This window comes from Amyelois transitella, chromosome 4 (assembly GCF_032362555.1).
Source record: "Amyelois transitella isolate CPQ chromosome 4, ilAmyTran1.1, whole genome shotgun sequence".
NCBI lineage: Eukaryota > Metazoa > Arthropoda > Insecta > Lepidoptera > Pyralidae > Amyelois > Amyelois transitella.
This window is the reverse complement of record NC_083507.1, coordinates 1915255-1937824: the sequence shown is the minus strand read 5'-3', so window position 1 is coordinate 1937824 and position 22570 is coordinate 1915255. Positions and strand designations below refer to the sequence as shown.

The 22570-nt window shown below is 34.8% G+C and overlaps 2 protein-coding genes across 4 annotated transcripts in view; one reads left to right on the top strand and one right to left on the bottom strand.

Moving 5' to 3' along the window:
- The window catches only part of LOC106130949 (uncharacterized), a 59256-nt gene extending 42879 nt beyond the window's left edge, over window positions 1-16377 (top strand). The window contains exons 16-32 of the mRNA XM_060954347.1: window positions 2327-2485; window positions 2966-3124; window positions 3231-4415; window positions 4497-4567; window positions 4710-4813; window positions 5140-5278; window positions 6229-6388; window positions 6634-6752; window positions 6879-6978; window positions 7543-7615; window positions 8924-9049; window positions 10067-10195; window positions 11061-11200; window positions 11425-11578; window positions 13133-13232; window positions 15018-15123; window positions 16300-16377. Coding sequence (XP_060810330.1) covers window positions 2327-2485; window positions 2966-3124; window positions 3231-4415; window positions 4497-4567; window positions 4710-4813; window positions 5140-5278; window positions 6229-6388; window positions 6634-6752; window positions 6879-6978; window positions 7543-7615; window positions 8924-9049; window positions 10067-10195; window positions 11061-11200; window positions 11425-11578; window positions 13133-13232; window positions 15018-15123; window positions 16300-16377 — 3102 coding nt within the window. The remainder of the gene's footprint in view (window positions 1-2326; window positions 2486-2965; window positions 3125-3230; window positions 4416-4496; window positions 4568-4709; window positions 4814-5139; window positions 5279-6228; window positions 6389-6633; window positions 6753-6878; window positions 6979-7542; window positions 7616-8923; window positions 9050-10066; window positions 10196-11060; window positions 11201-11424; window positions 11579-13132; window positions 13233-15017; window positions 15124-16299) is intronic.
- A 1626-nt stretch (window positions 16378-18003) lies between these two features.
- The window catches only part of LOC106130957 (uncharacterized), an 81567-nt gene continuing 77000 nt past the window's right edge, over window positions 18004-22570 (bottom strand). For all 3 annotated transcript variants that reach the window (XM_013329916.2, XM_060954349.1, XM_060954348.1), the window contains 2 exons: window positions 20166-20296; window positions 18004-19694 (listed from right to left, as the gene is read on the bottom strand). In XM_013329916.2, coding sequence (XP_013185370.2) covers window positions 19621-19694; window positions 20166-20296 — 205 coding nt within the window. In that variant the 3' untranslated portion in view covers window positions 18004-19620. The remainder of the gene's footprint in view (window positions 19695-20165; window positions 20297-22570) is intronic.

Sequence of the window (22570 nt, the reverse complement as noted above, 5' to 3'; positions counted from 1 at the left end):
GCTAGCTCCTATCGCTCTCATCTTAATATGCTTGTCGAGGAACGCGTCGAAAAGGAAGTCAGAGTTAGCTTTGATGTCAGAACTATGTCTGACTCACCAACTCCTAGACCTGTTAGAGGCCCCCTTAGCTCAGTTTGGAGAACAGCTCCTACGCCAGAAACCCCGTCAGCCAATTTATCACCCGCTGACTCACAAACGTTTTCTTCTCATTTTGTATCGTCATCTAGTATAGAAAAGAATGAGGAACGACCAACGTCACCAAGTGCTCAATTAACACCCGATGGAGGTGACAATTATTCTGAATCCTCTCCTTGCTGTCGATGGGAGTCGTTTGAAGCAGATTTAGCATTAGCTGATTTAGATGTGGATCCGTCTTATAAGCATGCTGTTGAAGAGCGCATTTTTTTGCCTGACGATCCCTTACTCCCCAGAGTCGCATTACCAGAACGGCCTACTCCTCCTGCCTATTTAGAACTTTGATCCGCGGAGTCTGATCCGGAGTTAGCAGATTCTTGTTATCCCCGGACATGTGGAAATAAGTGGAGATAAGGTCTCTAATAGTGACCATGCCAAAAGTCCCATCAATGGTGTGTTCTCAAGTAGCCCTGTGGATTTTATAGCTGATGTTTAGGAAAGTGAACCAGCCGCACTGTATAGCAAAGCAGTGGGCAACAAGCATAGCTTTTGACGTGTAGACTGGCCGGAGACGGCGCGAGCATTTGTTGGATTGTTAAATTTGCTTATAGTTGAGATTAAGGTTGTGGTAAAAATTTTGAGAGACATATTTTCGAACATTAGCAGTATTGAAGTAAAATCTCTGTATTTTGACTATTATAATAGAAGTGTTAATGTTATAAGTCTGATACCCACTTATGATCTAGCTGAGTGTTAGTATTGAATAATATAGTTACAAAAGCAATTCAACAGAGTAAACTTTCTATAGTAAAATTTTACAGAACTGAACTTAATCCACAGAAGGGGTAATTAGTGGTACAACTCGCTTAAGGGTCATAACATTAATGTATAATGCTAATATTACTATTTTACCATGAAATATATCAGTGTCAAAAGTGTAACCATAGGGTACCAAGCCATATAAAATAGTTTGACAAGCCTACATAATTTTCAGAGATACTTTTGCTTCTTAAGTCTTCCGTCCTTTTCCTGAGATATGTATTAATTCGCTTTTTTCCTAAAAGAGCTGTTTGATTCACTATTTTACTTTAGTATTAACGTTATCTTCCTTTCTACTGAGACTAATCAAACGTTTCAAAACTTTGTACTGGAGCAATTAGCTTATATTATCCTTGGAGATGCCAATTTTGTTAAGCATGATAGAGACTCTTGTAAATCTGTACATAAGCAATCGTTTGTACAGGTCATGTGGATATTTGGCGATCAGCTTCAACACTATATACAATGTTATTTTATTTTTGTAGAATACACAAAAGCATTGTTTTCGCATTTTTGTTAACGCACTTATCGCCACTAGAATAATTACAATGAAAAATGGTAGTGAAATGTAAATCTATAATTTTATAACGGTGTTATGTTGTTGCTTTTTGTATTGTTAGTTATAAATAATCATTATAGACTTGTAATTCTTGTAAATGCAATATATATATTTAGATGAAACGTTACTCGCTAGCATCGCAAAATGTTCACATAACCTCCTCTTGGATTTTGTATGTGTATATGACCTCCATTTTTTTACGGAACGAATTCGTAGTTAGGATCAATAATTTTTTGATGTCTTTGGCTGTGTGTAAATTTTAAATATAGTCTTGATAGTTTATCGGAAATTTTATAATTTTGAGAGGAAATTTTTACTTGTTTTCAGTTTTATGACAGAAAAATATATTGGACTTGAAAATATGAATTTGGATGTTATGTTTAGATCGAAACGGTATATTTCTAATTATCCATTAATAAAGTGATTTCATCAATGGAATTATTATTTTTTATTTCAATATTAAAAAAAGCCCGTTATTTTGCGACGCTAACGAGCTTTAATTAATTCATGTTACAACCTACCATTTTTCAGAGTAAGTTAAAATAGTATAATTATGTATGTTCTTATTCTTTTATTTCTTAAAGTAATTAAATCAATCAGTTCATCAATCGTCGAAATATCTGAAAAAGAGACTAGGGTAAGTATTGAATTTTCGCGAATATTGCCTTACTTATTTTTATTATAATACATTACATTATAAATAAAATTTGATATTGCAAAATATCCACAGAACCTAAAAAATTTGCAGAAACATTTTTTGCAAACCTGCAATCTTTAACTACAGTGTGTTCTCTTTCATTCACCACATTTCAGACAAGACGGAGCTCAGCCGAAACACAAACAGGAGGAGCTGGTAGTACAAATGAAGGTGCTAGAAGTGTAAGAAGTAAAGGTTCCACACTCCATCTGCAAAGATGGATGACGCAATTACCCGAAGCTGAGGAAATGGATCCACCAGAGCCAGATATGGAAGTATGCATATACATAATCATTATTATAATTACTACAAACGAAAAGATTAGAAAATGTTCATCGAAAATAATTTTCATTAAATGTTAATCCCAACACATTTGTTTTAAATTTTGATAAATAAAAACGTAAAGGAATATTTCATTCATTAATATAATCACGTTTATATCGCTTGCGGGTTAGACAGAGACACCGGTCTTGAAAGACTGATAGGCCACGCTCAACTGTTAGGCTTAATTATAGAATTGAGATTTAAATAGTGATAGGTTGCCCATCGCCTAAAAGAAGAATTCCAAGTTCATAAACCTATCCTTTAGTCGCCTTTTACGGCGTACATGGGAAAGAGATGGTCCTTTTTAAAAATCGGTCTGGAAACCTCACGGCACTACAAGAAAAAACACACAAAAACTCTACTAAGACCATAAAGAAATATTTATTTCGTTAATTTAGGAAAGCTCCTTGATACAGTGAAATTTTTTATAGATGTGGAGTGTGGAGGAATTAAGGAAGAGATCAAAAGAACTGAATCTTTTAGAAGTAGCAGACCTAGTCACTAATCATAATGAAAGTAAAGGATCGTCTTCAACCAAAAAGAAAGTAAATGACCAAAGCCCATCAAAGAGCAGTAACTCAGGGAGCCAGGTAACTAACTTATCCAAGTGAAGCTTTGAACCACATTGGTTATGTTTTTCTAAAATTTTATACTTTGATTTAACGATATCACAAAGGTATATTTTTTATATTCCAGATAACGGTTCGAACGAGCCCCGTAGTAGTAGATACTTTACCAGTTTGCAGACAATGTCATAAAAAGTGTTTATCTAAACCTAATAGTCCATTAGTGTCCCAGAAAGAACCACCTGCGCCACCCAAAATCAAAGCCATGCTGTCCCCTCAAAACTCTAATTCTATTAAGAGTTCTAACAGTTCGTGTAGTGCAAACTGTGGTAATCGTAAACCGAAAAATTTTAGTCAATGTCATTTAGAGCGTAAAGGTGCTATGAAGATACGTCCTGAAGATGCCCCGATGGCGGCCTTAAAAGTTCTCGACTCTATTGAACAAAGCCAGAAGATGCTCAAATCAACGTCGTACGAATTGAAAACAGAGTCCCCAATTTTGAGTAGAAGTGATAACAGACACCAGACTAAGAGCCAGTTGGAATTGAGAAGGGAATTTTTAAGATCACCGAGTCCGTCTTCTAGTAGTAGAAATAATAGCCCCCTTTCCACAAGCCATACAACGTGTAGCTCCATGGTTTTTAATTCTAGTTCTAATGATTTAAGAATGTCAAATTCAAACATCAGTAATCAAGTTCAATGTGTTGTAGCAAGAGAAAGGTATTTTAGCGAAGTCCAACATGTTCAAAATGTTATAATTAATCCAAAAAATAAAACTGGTTCAAATTATCCATCGCCAGCTTCGGCGAGGAAAGAACAAATAACAAGACAAAAAGCTGAGAATGTTTTAAATAAAGTTTTAGGTGTAAATATTATAACTAAGCGAGATAATGTAGGTACGTGCCTGAAAACTTCGTCAGTTTTTTTAGAAGATGATTCAATACACGACGACGATCATGACTTTAAACCTGAAAGAGGCATACGAAGATCCCCAAGAATGGGTATATCTGCCGTTAGTAAAATGAACGGTGATATAAACAAGAAGACTGATCGAGAAGACGTGAATGCTAATACAAGTATGAATGATGTGGGTTCAGATGAAGACTTAGAGTTAGGGCCGCTGATGTTAATGGGCTTATCGGCAATTAATCCAGCAGCACATTTAATGCGAGTAGAACCTTTTAATCGATCCTCGGCGACGAATTTAAATAACATATCTAGACCTGGAAGTCTAGGTTCAGCAAAATCAGAGTCCCCTGTTCCTAACATTGCAGTTGTCCCACCCACGCCTGAATATAATGCAAATAATAAGACTGTAAGTATTTTACAAAAACATAAGATACGAAGTAACCGATTCTAGTTTTATATTGTACTATAAAATGTATTTTCTTTACAGGAAACATTAATAGATGACTCACCAGATTCCCCGGATGTCCCAGAGGATTTACCGTATGTTTCTTTAAAAAGGTAATTTTTTAAAACTATAAATTTATTCTTTACTAGATCCACACTTAGTATAACCTTTTTGAGAATAATACATCTGTTCTTAATAAAAGGTCTTTAAATAATATTAATGGAAACATTTAGCATCGTTTTATCTTTTATTTAGATACGGTACAATGTCAAGTCTCGAAAGAATGCCATCAGATGAGACTGATGATGGCAATACAAGATTGACTGCTGAAGCAGATACCACAAAATCTCATAATACAGGTAACAGAAATACTTAAAATAAAATACTAGTATTGATTACCCTGATTGAGTATTGAAAATGTAAAAAGTTGAAACTCTTCTTAGTACACTTAATTTTTTGGGCAATCATAATGAGAGATCTATTAAAATCTTGGGAGCTTAAATCGACACAGCTAAGAATTCAATTGACGACACACAAACGATATAATGTTTTGTGCTTTATCTCAACAAAGTTACAAGAAGTATAAATAAAGTAACCATAAATTAAGCGACATAATGATAAATTTTAAAATATAATTGATTAATTCAGAAGTGGGTATTAAATAGGATTATTATAAACTTCACAGTGACTGGTTCATCCGGAGGCATAATGGGATGGACAGCACGCGCTGGATCGTTTGTCGTTGAAAAGATGAACATTTTCAGTTACACAGAGAGCGTCCCCAACTCCTCAGTAGTTCATAAACAACCATCCTTCTTGGAAAGGTAAGCGAATTTATACATAAATATATACATAAATCACGCCTCTTCCCCGGAGGGGTAGGCAGAGACTACATCTTTCCAGTTGCTATGATCTCTGTATACCTACTTCCTTCGCTTCATCCACATTCATAACTCTCTTCATGCAAGAAAATTTATATTATTGTTTACCTCTTTTACTATCGTTTAACCAACGGTATGGAACACATTTCTTAATTATTTAGGACAAAAATTGTCTATATTACCACCTTTAGTTGTAAGGTTGTAATATAGACAAAAGTATTTTATTTGTTCGTTAACGCTTTTTCTTTCAATAATTAGGTGGAAATCTTCGCTTCTGGAATCGAAAAAGCGATAAGTATGGTGTGTGCCAATCGATAATAATGTTTAGTTGACATTTATTTAGGTGCTCAGTCAAAGGATTGAAATATTTAGCATGAAATTTCAATTCAATATTACATAATATAGCCCAATGTTGTGAAAGGTTTTTAAAATGTATAACATTGTTTTTGCTATCGTTAGACTTTCTAAAATTTATTCTGTAGTAAATAAAAAAGATGATTATTGTAATAATTTTTTTAAATATAAAATAAACCTTGCCTACTTAGTTTAGATTCTCTTCTCTATAAATTGTGTAGCTTATAGCTAATTAGTTTCAGTAGCTTTTATGATAAAAAAATTGTTTATTAGTCAAATGTTTCCTAGGCTAGAACAGAAAACAAAAACTAGTTTAATTCACTAGAGTTAAATCTTTCATGAAAGTTTATAGCTAAATTGTTGCAAGTGAAAAATTTTTGAGGATTATTATTAGAAATATGGGTATTGATGTAGTTCATAAATTGTATTCTAGTCCATAATATTGTCAATTATTATAGGTTGATAACTTAATACTTTCTTATTACTTACTATCGATGTTTTGTACATTTAATTCTATCTATGCTAATGTATTGTGACAGGTGTTTAGGTGTCAGTGACTGGAAATCTACTCTTGGTGCTGAAGAAGCAACAGCAGAAACTGGTGAAGGTAGTGGAGCGAGTGGTGAAGAAGCATGGGGTACTCCGTCGTCTGGGGATTTATCAGACAATCTACCAGACTCAGAGCATGGCACCCTATCGGTGAGTGTATGAAGCCAAGTAAATTTTTAACAATTCACTAGGAAGTCTCCGAGTAAATCAAAATGCGTTTTTATCAACTTTCTTTAGTTTCAATTTACACTTCACTTTGTATAATACATACAAATGATATAAAATAACCAAACTCTTATACTCTTGTTTCATGGATTATTCACGCTGTTCCCTATCCTGTCACAAAATTTTTAAAATATTTTATGCTTTGAGAACAGAAAACCATATCTTTACAGTCACCAACAAAGTCATCGTCATCGTATGCAGGCGATGATGACACCGAGCTTATGATGGACGAACTTCTAATGGCTCCCACTATAACGGGACCCACCACTCTTAGACCTTTATTACCGAGGTAACTATCACTTATAAATGTTTATGGCTTATTCAATCTGAATAAAAAAGAATATACTTACAATTGGCTTTTAGAATGAGATATAATTTTATAAAAGATCCAAACTAACGCTAACATGTAACGTAGGGATGTTTTCAGAAGAAGGCTAGAGCCACTTTTAGAAGAAGAATGTTCTGACAGTGGCAGTGATGATAACAAACCTACACCCACTAACTCGGATAACCAGGTGAATATCTAATTTAACTTTAATAATTATGTTAATAACATTGGAATTTCTAACTATTTTCATAAAATGTTTTATAATATAATATTAATTGTGTTTAGAGTTACAGTAATTTAATCCTAGTAACCATAAATATCTGTCGTCGCTGATTGTACGTTTATTTACCAGTTGATATTAAACGATAGCTGTATAATTTATCAATGTAATACCATAGCATGCCAATAACCGTATTAAACAGATTTAAATGTTCAAAGCATGCATGTTGCATGAACTTGATAATATATGTTTAACGTTTTTAAATTTAGATTCAGTTCGGATATCATCGTTTACAAGTACACACACATAATAGAAATTATATAATTGGGGTACCCTTATGAAACGTATTATTTTAATATCACAGTTTTCTGTAGTCAATTATTTCTGTCGAACTATCCAAAGTCCTTAGCAAAATTGAAGGTGTTAGACCTAGAATTGGGTTATTGGCATATCCCCATGCGGTGTCGCGTAGACAGTAGCTAGGTTAAATCTCACATTGTGACTGGTCCGCTGGTGCGGCGCTTGGCGCAGGGCAGCACGCGTGGCGACGATGCTGACGACTGTTGCGACGCGCCGCACCGGCCGCCCTCTGCTTTCGAAACAGGTGAGTGCATATATAGATGACATATTAGATACGTCCACATTCTTACTGCCCTACTAAAACAATAATACTCTTACCTAAAAACTTTTTAAAGAAAACAATTACATCTGAAATCTTACATGTTGATCACAAGCATTACAATTCACCCTTACATTACAGAGGAATGTTGAAAAATTATTTTAACAAGACCCAAATTGGCTCTCTGCCTGAATATATTTGTCAACAAATGTCGAATCTGAGAGTTTAAAACCGCCCTTAGATATAATTATACAACACCAATTGATTATATTGAAATGGAAAACAAAACATTGTATACTAATAAAGGTACATGTTAACAGCAAAATGGACAGCTTGACAAAAATTCAAAGGTGAGATTAAGGGAACCACAATCACATCTCAAATTCGACACAGGAATTTAACATACGTACCAAAATTAATGTTCGCACGATGCATGAATTACTACATACAAATGACACAAATTATTAGAAATTCAGTATACCCCGAAATCCTAGCACTTAAATTAATTGTTGGATGTGCACCCCACATTATTTTGTTATTGTTTCTCATAATGTTATATTATTTTAAAAGTTTATTGATACAAATCTTTGGAACCAGATAAACATTAAATCCATGTACTTACTCAACACAAAAAATATATCTATTAATTTACTTCATACAGACAATGCATTTATCAGTAAAAAATAAGGACCAATAATTTGCGACATTTTTTGCCAGATATTCTATTATTAGAAATGAATCCTAAGACTATGAAGAAACTGAATTAACTTACTTCTAATTTACCCTCACCTGCTAAAGATGCCGCAAATATATTTTGTCTAGAGAACACGATGTTTCAATCCACAGACATTGATCTAGCTAAACTCCGTATGAAAGCCAAGCGTGTCGAGATTCATCTGTTTAATAATTCCAACCGAGCGTTTTCCTTTAATAGATTATCAATAGTTCCATCATGGAACTGTGTATGGAACAAGTCTACATTGACACATCCATTCTATCGAAATCCATTATAAATGGAACTAAGTAGTGATGAAAATTACTATCGGCAGTTCTATCATGAAACTGTACCCTAGTGTCAACTAACGTATATTTTCTGATACAGCTGAAAAAAGTAGAATCATAATATAAAACAAATTCTTATAACAACATTATCAGAACAGATACCGAATGAAATTCCCAAAAATTATTCATTTCACTTTTACCTTTAAAAGCACGCAATGAGTTTTACCCCACGGTGTCTAACTGGATCAATGTCTGTGATTAAATCCTTACTCAAAGGGCATGTTTTCGCAGAAGCAGGGGACGGGGGTGCGGGCGCCGCTCAGAATGCTGGAGAGGAGCCCGATGGTGGCGCCGCGTGCGAGCTGAGCCCAGACCGGACGCCCACCAACGAAGCACCTTCGATGCCCTTACAATCTGGTAATCTTCAACTATCCCTTCTCATAATCCTCCTGGGCTAATCATGGTTGCCTCCTTGTAAAGAAGCCAAGTTTTACACGTAGCGACTCTCGGCTGCAGTCAACTTTCGCAGGGCAACTGGGTTACTCATTACTGAGTATCGTGACTCCTGACTCTGTCAACCAACAGTTTCCACTGGCTGCGATCCATTGCTTGGTGTAGCGCGGCGCAATACAATATTTCTAAGATTCACCAGATTATAACATTTCTAAAATAAATGTTGATAAGGCAAAAGAAATGCATAGATCGTATCTATTTATATAATAAATATAGATTACGTGCCGTGTGGTTTACGGCCAGGTCAGTCAAGGGAAATGTTAAAAATTGGTATTACCTTTTGAGCGATGGGCTAGTAAGCTGTTTCAATCTCATGCTATTATTAAGAAAATTTGGCCTTTCAGTCGTTTCGAGACTTTTGGCTCTATCTACCCCAAAATTTAAAAAGACATAATTACAGTGGACCTCCGGTAATCCGGAGAACATTATGCAGGGCATTGTCGGACTATCGAATTTCTCGGATTATAGAGCACTGCCTAAGACCGGATTATTTTACAAAAGACTACCATGTAATCTGACAAATTAAATATCCAATGATAAGATTCTAGGTTGAAACTAAGTAAAACAATACTCACGCGCCGAGCACAATAGCGGTGCCGCGTACAAGTTGTAACTTGTTCAAACCGTATCTCTATTTAGTGTATGTTGAAACATGATCTACATTAGCGAAGATTGTCAAATATGGTATATATTATGTATTATGTAAACCTCTTTTGCCACGGGCGGGTAACCCTGGAGGCCTGGAATACAGGTCTAACCTAGTTTAGGCTCCAGTCCACTATACAAATTTAATTTGTATATAGGTATGATGTGGAAAAATAAATATTTTCAAATCTTTCATTTAAAGACATGTTGGACTACAGGGGCCGGATTATCGAGGGTCCACTGTGTTCTATGTACCCATGTATCATTTAATTACAGTTTCAAAAGAGTTTGCGGAGGCTCCTGCCGGTGCTGGAGGTCGTCGGGACTCAGCCAGCTCGGCCAGCACACCCTCAACACTCGAGCACACCACCATACGCAACCCCACGAGCAATCCACTTTCACCGGGTAAATTTAGTTATTTACTCATAATAAATAGATTATATATAAAACTAGCTGTCCCGGCAAACGTTTTTTTGCCGTATAAATAATTTTTAAGTAGGTAATTTGTAGTTAAAAAAAATTAAGTGTGGACAACCCTTAATATTCTCAGATTCTCAGACCTACTGAATATGCATGCAAAATTTGGTTAAAATCGGTAAAGCCGTTTCGGAGGAGTACGGAGACAAACATTGTGACACGAGAATTTTATATATAAGATAATCTATATACTGCTATTATTAAGCTAAAGAGTTTGTTTGTTTGTTTGAACGCGCTAATCTCAGGAACTACTGGTTCGAATTGAAAAATTGTGTTGAATAGACCATTTATCGAGGAAGGCTTTAGGCTATATAACATAACGTTGCAACTATTAGGAGCAAAGAAATAATGGAGAATGTAAAAAAAATCGGGGTAAAATTATTCATCCTCTATCATAATTCATCACGAAGTCGCGGGCACAGCTTGTGTTATAATATAAGCATAACACCCTGTCTTAAACTCTAATTGTGATACATGAAGTCGAAGTACGAAATGTAAAAGTTTCCGGCTTTAATCTCAATAACTGTCTTCTCCTTTGGTCATCAAAATTTTTAAAGCGATTGAGATACGATATTGTGCCAATAGAAAAAAGAATAGGACCATTCCATCTCTCTCCCATGGATGTCGTAAAAGGCCAGAAGTCAAACCAGTAGTTCCTAAGATTAGCGCGTTCAAACAAACAAACAAACTATTCAGCTTTATAATATTAGTAATATAGATTTTTACCAAAGCACCATGGACACCTTTGAAGTACAGAACTTATTCACTTACTTAGCTTTATTAAACTTTACAGCGTTGGAACCACCCCCAGCAGTCGAGGAATCTTCTCAACCAGAAGAGAAGCAGCCGGAAGAGAGGCTCTCTCCTCGAGCGGAGATGAGACTAGCCTTGGACCAGGGGAAGGACATGCTAGCAGATCAGGAGGTGTCTTGGGTAATACTGAAGTCATCGATAGCACTAATATATATCTTGATTAACTAACCACTTACAATAGGCAGGACAATCTTGATGATGGTATAATTCTCTCTTTAGACACTTTAGCTTTTGTGCTTGTAAGTTACATAGTACATATAATCACGTCTCGAGACTGTTGGCTCTGTCTACCCCGCAAGGGATATAGACGTGGTTATGTGTGTGTAAAACATAAATTCATTCAGGGTGGCGGGTCAGACCCCTGGTCGTTTCGCGCGGCGTGTCAGAGGTCGCTGCTGCGCCGCGTCGCGAGCGCAGACGCGGTGACGCTGTGCCGCGCGCATCCGCGCCGCACCGTCCCGCATACTACTTCGCGCAATTCTGTATATGCCTGGAAACGTGAGTAGTCTTCCGAAGATGCTATTCTATACAGGGTGACATTTAAAACAACAGAATCCTTTTAAACATAGACTATACCCATGCTTCTGAGCCGTTTGAGCCTATTTTTATTTAAATTAAACATCATCATTTTCACATTTAAAAAACCCTCAAAAACTACGTCACACGCTTTATTAAAGATCAATACTACAAAAAGAAATAAAACTAAACATGTAAATAAATGTCTGAAAAATAAATTATTTTTCTAGTATCAAGATCAAGTAAAGTACAGAGTTGTCGAGATCGCTCCGCTGAATGAGTTGTGTCGTTGACCTCTGAATCTTACGCGTCGCTTTTCCGCCGGCCGGGGTGATATGACGTATTTAGGATCGTGGATTTTGATACTTTTATTTTTTTCGTACTTTCTGAAATATAAACCGATATTTTTCTTTTAACGTTTTTAAATATCCTTTAGATGAGTACACTTAACAGTTAAATTTATGAAGTTGAATTAAAAGTCACCCTGTATAGACTGAAAGACATCTGGATGTCTCTCAGATTCAATATGAGTAAGGTTCCCATGCAAAGGTTCTGAAGGTCAGACGGGTCGTGTATGTAAAACCTGACTTAACTTCCAGGATCGGAGTAATAGACGAACACAGGTTCCTAACATAACATAAAATCACGCCGCTTTCCCGGAGGGGTAGGCAGAGACTACCGCTTTCCACTTGCCACGATCTCTGCATACTTCCTTCGCTTCAGACACATTCATAACTCTCTTCATGCAAGCTCGGCGGTTTCGGGTACTGGTTATATATATACTTACCCTTATATTATACCCAGGTTCCTCTTCAGAGAAATGAGGACTTTACTAGGATTAATGCCAGGAGGATGTTAATTTTCTATACCAATGACGACATACTAGGGGGCGGTCGGGCAATGCGGTTTATCAATAAAAAAAAATTGTACATTTCGCGAATTTAACCAGTCATGGCATACAAAAATATCTACAGAAAATTTAAATTAAATGAAAATTCAAATTGAAATGAAAATTAAAATAATGTCATATATTAAATATGAACACATGTTCAAATATTTAAAAAGACCGAAGAGCGTAGTATGTTACAATGTTAAAATGTATAATATAATTTAGTTCACTTTTTATAATTGGATACATGGATGTTAGATAATACCTAATGTATGAACCAAATATAAGTTCAGTGTGTTATTTCAGATAGTGCAATTTTAATTTCTTTCAAAACAAATTCCGACAAAGATCTCAAAATAGTTCTGTACATACATACATATGGTCACGTCTGTATCCCTAGCGGGGTAGACAGAGCCACGTTCAGCTATATGGCTTAATAATAGAATTGAGATTCAAATAATGACAGGTTGCTAGCCCATCGTCTAATAATGAACGCCAAGTTTGTAAGCCTATCCCTTAGTCGCCTTTTACGACATCCATGGGAAAGAGATGGAGTAGTCCTATTCTTTTTTGTATTGGTGCCGGTAACCACAGGGCATAAAGTAGGTAATAAATAAAGAAATAGTTCTGTATTTAAACAATCTCAGTTCCAGAAAACGAGAAACTTATGGAGATGGAGCAACTTGCCCGAGCGGAAGTTCAGACGATGCGTTCACGGACGCGCTCTCTGTGCCAGAACGGGAAGATGTAAGAGGCGCCAGTTTCATTGCTTAACATACATGGTCACGTCTATATCCCTTGCGGGGTAGACAGAGCGAACACTCTTGAAAAGACTGGATGGCCACATTCAGCTATTTGGCTTAATGATTAAGAATTGAGATTCAAGTAGTGACAGGTTGTTAGCCCATCGCCTTAAAAAAGAATCCCAAGTTTGTAGTCCTATCCCTTAGTCGCCTTTTACGACATCCATGGGAACGAGATGGAGTGGTCCTATTCTTTTTTTTTATTGGTGCCGGGAACCACACAGCCATATAATCTGCCATAGAATAGAATAGATTTATTTTCAAAATTGGATACAAGGTATCACTTATTGACGTCACATAACTTAAATCCTATTATAACTACTACCGCTTCCAAAGCGCATGTGTAGAAGAAGCGGCGGAACCGACTACACTGCAGCATTTTTATCGGACGTCAATTTACAAATATAGATCTCTTGATTAACATACATACATACACATGGTCACGTCTATATCCCTTGCGGGGTAGACAGAGCGAAAAGTCTTGAAAAGACTGATATGCCACGTTCGGCTATTTGACTTAACGATAGAATTGAGATTCAAATAGTGACAGGTCGCTAGCCCGTCGCCTAAAAAAATAATTACAAGTTTGTAAGTCTATCCCTTAGTCGCCTTTTATGACATCCATGGAGAAGAGATGGAGTGGTCCTATTCTTTTTTGAGTTCTGGTGCCGGGAACCACACGCACTCATTGCTTAATTAAGGGTTAATAGTTAAAATTAATATATATTCTTTATAGCATCATCTATGTTTAATTATAAATATGCTGTGGTTATGTATGCTATGAAGCAAACTTAAGTTTGAAAAAACTATCCTACCAATATTATAAATGCGAAAGTTTGTGAGTATGTCAGGATGTCAATATGGATATTTGTTACTCTTTCACGCAAAAACTACAGAACCGATTACGATGAAATTTGGTATGTAGGTAGCTGAAGACCCAGAATAACATATAGGCTACTTTTTTTCCCGGATAGGGTTTCCGTGCGAAGTCGCGGGCGGCCTCTAGTAGTTAATAAAAAAAAATATATTAAAAAATAAAGTAATTGTGTAATGAATAAACATGACAACTTCGTAAACATTCAGATAGATAGTCAGTCATTAATGAAACAGTTCAAAGTAACTATAGCAATAACATTACGTCAAAGTCATTATCAAAATTACCAACAACTTAAACTCTACTTAATAATCTTGAGCTAAAACTTGGATCGGTATATTTCTTGGAGTATATTTAAACTAGTTATTTATTAGACGTATTGTTGAATCAAGTTAAATTAATATCTTACTCACTTCTTTTTCTTTCTGAACATTTTCCTATTAATTGAGACTGATCATTTTAGTTTGGACTTTCTGATTTACAGTGTTTATTCCTAGCGACATAGTCGACCATTAGATTGTCATGGTAAGTAGTTAAGTAAGCTGCCGTGTGGTTCCCGGCACCAATACAAAAAAGAATAGGACCACTCCATCACTTTTCCATGGATGTCGTAAAACGCAACTAAGGGATAGGCTTTCAAACTTGGGATTCTTTTTTAGGCGATGGGCTAGCAACCTGTCACTATTTGAATCTGAATTCTATCATTAAGCCAGATAGCTGAACGTGGCCATCCAGTATTTTCAAGACTGTTGGCACTGTATACCCCGCAAGGGATATAGACGTGACCATATGTATGTGAGAAAATTAATTTAAATGAGTAGTATGAAATGATGCTAATTCTCAATTTGTTTCCAGAATGGGTTTCCTTCGTCGACGCGCATCGTCCGATAGCCCGCGCCGCGAGCCACTGCTCCTGGGTCCCGCGACCGGCGCGCGGCCTTTCTCACCACGACGCACTAGCGTGAGCAACAACGGCTATTACAAGATTTGCTTTGTCAATGGCTACGTGTGAACGCACCCTAAGCACATACACTAGCTTATCTGTGCCAACCAGCTGGATTTAAACGTTAGCCGGATGTTTTTTCTTACCTAGTCTATGTAACTTTTTAATAACATCGTCTAGGTATGTTGAATTATGAATTTGCAGTGGTTATGTATGGTGTGAAATAAAGTAAACGACTAATGATGTGAATTAAAAAAAAGTTGATACTAAAAAATAAAGCTTAATTGAATTTGAATTGATGAACAAATCAAAGATTTAAAATTTATGATATACTCATAAATAATTGTACGTAATTGAAATTCTGATAAGATTTGTTGGCGAATAGAAATTTTGGTGATTTTATTAAAAAATTCTCAAATATACCTATGATACAATTTCTTTTAGAAATTTTTGAAATATTTATAACATACCTAGTCCATTACTTTAAGGATTCAGTATTGAGTGAAACTAATAAATTAGTAGTTTATTAAGGTGAGTAGTGAGTGATTTGTGTGGAATAATGATAGTAAACAATATATTGGCCAATCAAATTGCCTTTTTAACATTCTGATATTTTAGAATTTTAAAATAATTGTTGATTAATAAATCTTATAAAATTTTTAGTAAAATATTTCATGTTTTTGATGAAATAATCTGTGCTTGTGTCCTTGCTATTGGTAAAATTGTTATTCGACTTGTAATTTGACACAAAAGCATTGTCAGTCAATTGTTCATATACTTAACTTGCTTAATTAAAATTAAGATCAATGTTTAAATCCAGCTTTCGAAGTAACGCTAAATCCTTGTTTTTGTTGATTGTTGAACTAATCTGTCCATTTTGATTGGAACAAGTGTTCTTGGAAATATATTTTTATCGAAAAAATCATTATGCTTTTCATTCTTCATCCTGCCGCTAAGCGCCCTTCCCGTTTTATAAATTATTTTTGTTGGTTTGCTATGAAGCTATTTATAATTTATTTAGTTTCACCTTCACAAAACTAAATGTTCACGACATTAATAATTTTGCAACTTGAGACTGCTTAGCTGCAATTATGTTAAGCAAACACTAACTGTTAATAGGGCTGGCAAAAGTGGTGTTCAATAAATAATTACAAGGTCCTTTATTGTTGATGTTGATTGATGATGTTCTTACAGGAGAAACAATTCGAGAAAAGGTTTTGGAAACAGGTTACCAGAAGACGGCAATCTTTGGGCTCCATGAGTCAAATCTAAGTGACTTTTGGATCAAACAAAACATTACAGTGTTCATGCCTATTTCGATTTAGTGTAAACAAATTTTAAAGAAATTCAGACTATAACTCATAATGAAGGTGACGTGAATTAGCTGAATTTGATTCTGATTTTGAAATAAATGTGATTAGATGTCTTGTAGATAAAATATCATCTGTAAATAATAAAATCTGAGGTACAAATATCAGTACTGCTTATTCCGAGGTAATAATAACTATAGCCAGGGTTGCCAAATGATGCCAGAGGTGTAATAAAATGCCAAATATACTGACAAAAGGGACCTGTCAACCTTACTTCATATCGTAGTTAGTGCCATTGACATTGACAGATGGTGAATCTAATCATAGATTATAGATGAAAATTAATTTTAGTGTGTATATAGTTAATCAAAGTGCGGTTTAAAGTTTCTCTATTTAGATGTACAGTATATTATAACTATACGTACTAGATGAATAGCTGGGTGTATAATTATATTTATTATAAAGCTTCGTGATAATATTGTTTGGCTAATTAAATCGTTGTTTAGAGTAAATTTTTTTTTCAATCGTAGGTAAATGTCATGTAAAAACTATTCTCATCAGAATATTTTACATTAGAATTTGAAAAATATAAGTTTTATATCAATAAACTGAATTCGATTCATTATCTCGTTAAATTTTTTGTTAAAGATAATTTGCCTTATGCAGAGATCGTGGCAAGTGGAAAGAGGAAGTCTCTGCCTACCCCTCCGGGAAAGAGGCATGATTTTATGTATGTATATGTATGCATTATGTCCAAATCAAGTTATGTATGTAACCTACTGAAATTATTTCAAAAAATCTTAATACTGCGTTTTAAAGCGAAAATAATAGAAGATTGACACATATTGTCATACATAAAGCGTCATTAAGTAGATGGAGCAATGTGACTTAAAACTCTTCAATCAATACTGTACAGTTTATAGAAACAGATGATTTTAACCATTTGTTTTGATAAAATAAAGAGAATCCAATGGATATTATAAAAATTAAGTATAATAGTTACGCCTTCATTATTACTTTTGTGACAGTAAATTTTTTTATTTTTATTTTTTTATTTCATAGGAAAGTTGTTGTCGCTTTTATAAAGATATTTTCATGTTTACAACTTTGATGAATCTATGACATCTAAAATGGTTTATGTGATTATTACTAGCGATTGTGAGAACGCTTTATAATGTTGTTAGATAAATTTCAAATTATATAGGGACCGCTAAAATTAAGTACACATTTGTGAATCGTTGGATCTGTGCAAAAATTACATAATTTGCTAATGAACAAAGTGAATCAATAAATACTTTTGTCTGCGCATAGAAACGGGCATTTAAAAAAATCTCCATATCTCCAAAATAGATCTATAATGCACAGTACTTTAAGCGGTCCTTATAATTCGCATGTAAATTGTTGAGTAGGTAAGTGCATTACTGAAATGTAAAAAGTCACGATTGAGGTAAATCGAATTTATTAATTTAATCTTCAGATTTTAACCACCTTTTGTTTATTACCTTCATGATTTCAATTATTAAAATTAACTTCTTAAATTTTGTGGGTTTTCATTTTACTCAGTTTTAAAAATAAATAAAACACAGAATAAAGATGTTAAGGTACATTTATTGACTGAATATCATCAATAGTAAATACAAATCTACATTTAGTAAAAAAAAAACTGGAATCGTCAGCTTATATTATTTCATGTAGCACCACAATATCGAATATTATCTTATTTTCTTCTTAAAACGTTTTCTGATTCAAGACAACAAAATTACAATTATCAAAATAAAACACCCAAAAAATACAGCTCACTCACACTAAATCACTTCTAAATATACCATTATAAGCATCTAAATATTAAAATAACTGTTATTTGTTTGTTTAATTAGTGTGTTATCTTTGCGAATCAATTAATATATTATTAATAAATTCGTAACATTTCTAATATCTCAAAAAAGTTTATTGATAAATATTATTGTCTCGAAAAAGAAAAATGACATTTAACTTACGTTAGTTGAGCATACTTGCACCTTGCCCTCGCCCTTATACCCTTCTGACATAGCAATTAAGGCAAAAATATATTGAAAAATGTTTAATAAGTTGTTTTGCCTCAGCTGCTAGGTACACATTCATTTTAAAAATTATTATTAGTATTTACAAATTGTTAAATTTATTTTTACTAAGTCTATATTATTCTTTATGTTATTATTAAAAAAAAAGAAACTAAAAAATATTGAGATATCAAAACAATGTCTAGCTTATTTTACAGTATTCTTATATTTAACTCAAAGCATTTATAATGACTGAAAAATTAGTTATATTAATAGTTGGAACACTTTTAAATAAGTTGTCCTTTTAAAATTATAAAAATGGAATATTCAAATTTTTTTCACACAAATTCATTGTTCCAACATAAGTTTAATATTTGCCGTGAAAAAAATGGTTATATCATTAAAAATAAACTTAATCGTAGTATTTATATAATCATTGTTATTTTTTATACTATTATAATAATCTATTACTTAGTTAGTCAAGCTTTCATTTTATTTTGGCACAATGTTAGTTCATCTTATTTTCTTGTCTTAATTATATTTATATTACTTTATTTAGGGGTAAACATATTATTAATAATTGCATTAAATCTGAAATTAATAAGAAGGACTTAGTGCTTGGTTGTGGAAGGAATAGAATAATATCAATTTATAATTTATGACAATTTGCATTGAATAGGCGATTTGTACTAGAAATTAATATCTGAAAATATCTACTTTTTGAAAAATTTATAACCAACATTCATTCATTCATAAAGAACATATTATTATGTCATATTTTAAAGGCAGTGAAATTATCACATAATCTTATTTTGAGCTATATTTGACATGTATTAAAAAAATATATCCCAATTGCATTAACAAGCGTTTTAAAATCAATGTCTCGGAATAATATATTTAATCCGATTATTTTTATCCGTCTTATTATTGCGATTTTTTTATTATGTCTTCATCACGGTATTTTATGATCGTAAAAGCAAGATATAAATCTGTAGATCGCTTTTAAATCAAGAAATATTTATTGTCATTTTGTAACCTCACATTTATGTTTCTATGTGACATTTATATTATTTATATTATTTGATCACGGTCATTTTATGATCACACACAGATTCAGACAGAAATTCTGAACACTGCTTGTTATTATATATTGTTTATAAACGATCTTATTCGCGCCACTCCTTCGTCGCTTGGAAAGTTCTTACTTCGGACGAAGTGAATGTCGTCAAGCCTTGAGGACCTGAAACAAATTATTTAATTACTTCGGAAAAAAATAATTTTATGGGAAAATGTACTTAGACAATGGCAACACTTAAATTTTTTGCAATATTATCAGTGAAATGAAGGTTACTTCTGGTAGGAGTGGCAACATAATCTTGTTCTATTCACTGTATCGCCACATCAGTCGCAGAACGAGCCAGTGAAACCTTACTTGGGAAACGAATATCAATTTTTCAAGGATAAAATGTGGTATAGAACCAAAAAGAAGTAACAGCCAAAGAGTGTCTACTAGAAGACCATAAGAACTCTGCCAAAAGTTAACCCACTGACCAAAAAGTAGTTAAAGGTTACCTCTGACTCGCCATACTTCCAGACAACTTTAGCGTAGAAGGCAACCAAAGAGAAGTAACAGCCAAAGAGTTTCTACTAGAAGACCATGAGAACTCTGCCAAAAGTTAACCCACTGACCAAAAAGTAGTTAAAGGGTTACCTCTGACTCGTCGGCCTGGTGTTGGAGTGACGTCACCATCAGGAGCTGTCCACTGTTCCACCACTTCGGTGGCAGAACGAGCCAGCGAAGGCTGACTGACAGAACGATGCAGCGAGTGACGGGACCAGGGTCTATAAAACATAATTTAGATCAGTATACACTAGCATTTAAAGGCTGTCCAAAAACTGATTTGGTGGGTACATACATACATATGGTCACATCTTTATCCCTTGACAGAACCAACGGTTTTGAAAAGACTGATAGGCCACGTTCAGCTGTTTGGCTTAATGATAGAATTGAGATTCAAATAGTGACAGGTTGCTAGCCCATCGCCTAAAAAAAAGAATCCCAAGTTTGTAAGCCTATCCCTCAGTCGCCTTTTAAGACATCCATGGGAAAGAGATGGAGTGGTCTTATTCTTTTTTGTACTAGCGCCGGGTACCTTAGATAAAAAATCAATTGCGAACTAAAATGCCTTTGCCCGGCAGTAACACAGTATAGAAAAAAACTTGATCGTCAGTTTAGCATTGGATCAAACCATTTCTTTCCCGGAAGTCATACTCAGCTTTACAAACCATAAAAGCCTATTGCTGGACTAAGGCCTGCTGCCCACCTCCCGCATCATCCCTCGATCCCTTACAATACCCACGGGAAGATATGGGGTGGTGCTATTCTACTCTGCCGGCACCACACGGCCGAATGTCATAAGCGCCTCATCTATACTTATTACCAATATTATAAAGCTGAAGAGTTTGTTTGTTTGAACGCTAATCTCAGGAACTACTGGTTCGAATTAAAAAAATCATTTCGTGTTGAATAGACCATTTATCGAGGCTTTAGGCTATATAATGTCACGCTGCAACTATTAAGAGCGAGGAAAAAATGGAAAATGTGAAAAAAACGGACATCCTTGAGGGCTTCGATGATGCCCAAAACAACTATTCCACGCGGGCGAAGTCGCGGGCACAGCTAGTATGACATACTACTCTGTCAAGAAAGTAGCAGGAAAAGATCAATAATACACAAACTGTTTGTTATTCATCCAAATTTATTTTATCACCTTCAAAATATGCTCCTTTAGAAACGATACACTTACGCCAACGAATAATCCAATCATCAAAACATTTTTTAAACGCTGTTTCCGGAATTGAGGTCAGTTCTCGCCGCGAATTCTCTTTTATGTCTTCTACCGATTGAAAACGGGTGCCACGAAGTGGTAATTTGAGTTTAGGAAAAAGAAAAAAGTCGGCTGGAGCCATATCTGGTGAATATGGTGGTTGCTCGATGGTATTTGTTGAGTGTTTGGTTAAAAATTCGTTCACAATGATGGCCTTGTGCGAAGGTGCATTATCATGGTGCAAAATCCAAGAATTTTCTTTCCACAAATCTGGCCTTTTTAGTCGGATTTGCTCTCTTAAACGCCGCATAACACTCAAATAATATTCCTTATTTACCGTTTGACCTTCCGGCAAGAATTCCGAGTGCACAACACCGCGATAGTCAAAGAAAACAGTCAACATGACTTTGACTTTTGAACGACTTTGGCGTGGTTTTTTCGGTTTCGGTTCAGTTGGAAGGCGCCACTCCGAAGCTTGTTGACTAGTTTGCATGTCAAACTCGTAAACCCACGTCTCGTCACCAGTAACAATGCGTTTCATGAATGTTGGGTCGGAATTGACTCGTTCTAGCATGTCCTCAGCGACTCTCATGCGATTGAGTTTTTGAAAAAAATTCAGGTCTTTTGGGACTAGCCGAGCGGCAACATGTTTCATACCCAAATTATTAGTTAAAATGGTACGGATCGACTCGTGAGATACAGAAAGTTCGGTGGCTATCTCTCTCAAAGTTGAATGAGGATTTTCAGTCACTATTTCCTTCACTTTTGCGATGTTAACTTCAGTTGCAGACGTTGATGGCCTACCAGAGCGAGGCAAATCTTCCATCACATCTCGACCGCTTTTGAACGCTTTGTACCACTCATAAGCACGAGTTTTTGATAAAGTCGATTCACCGTAAGCCTTCTGTAACATTTTCAGTGACTCCGAACACGATATTCCATTGGCAATGCAAAATTTAAGACAAACTCTTTGTTCGATGTTTTTATCCATTATGAAATTAGCAATACACACTAGATATGATATAACTAAAAATAGCACTGTATTTAATGTAAACAACAGATGCAACTCAAACTCCGCGCCAAAATGGAAAACAGTTGTGCCAATCTAACAACAACAAAAAAAACAAAAATTTGAATTTGGAACCATAAATAAATAATCCATTCCCGATACTTTTCTGACTGAATGTATACGGTTCATGAACCAGTGTGATTACTTAGCCTATCCAAAATGTTTATTTTCTTTCTCATAATTTATTTTAGAACCGGAGACAGCAAGGAGCAGCTCAAT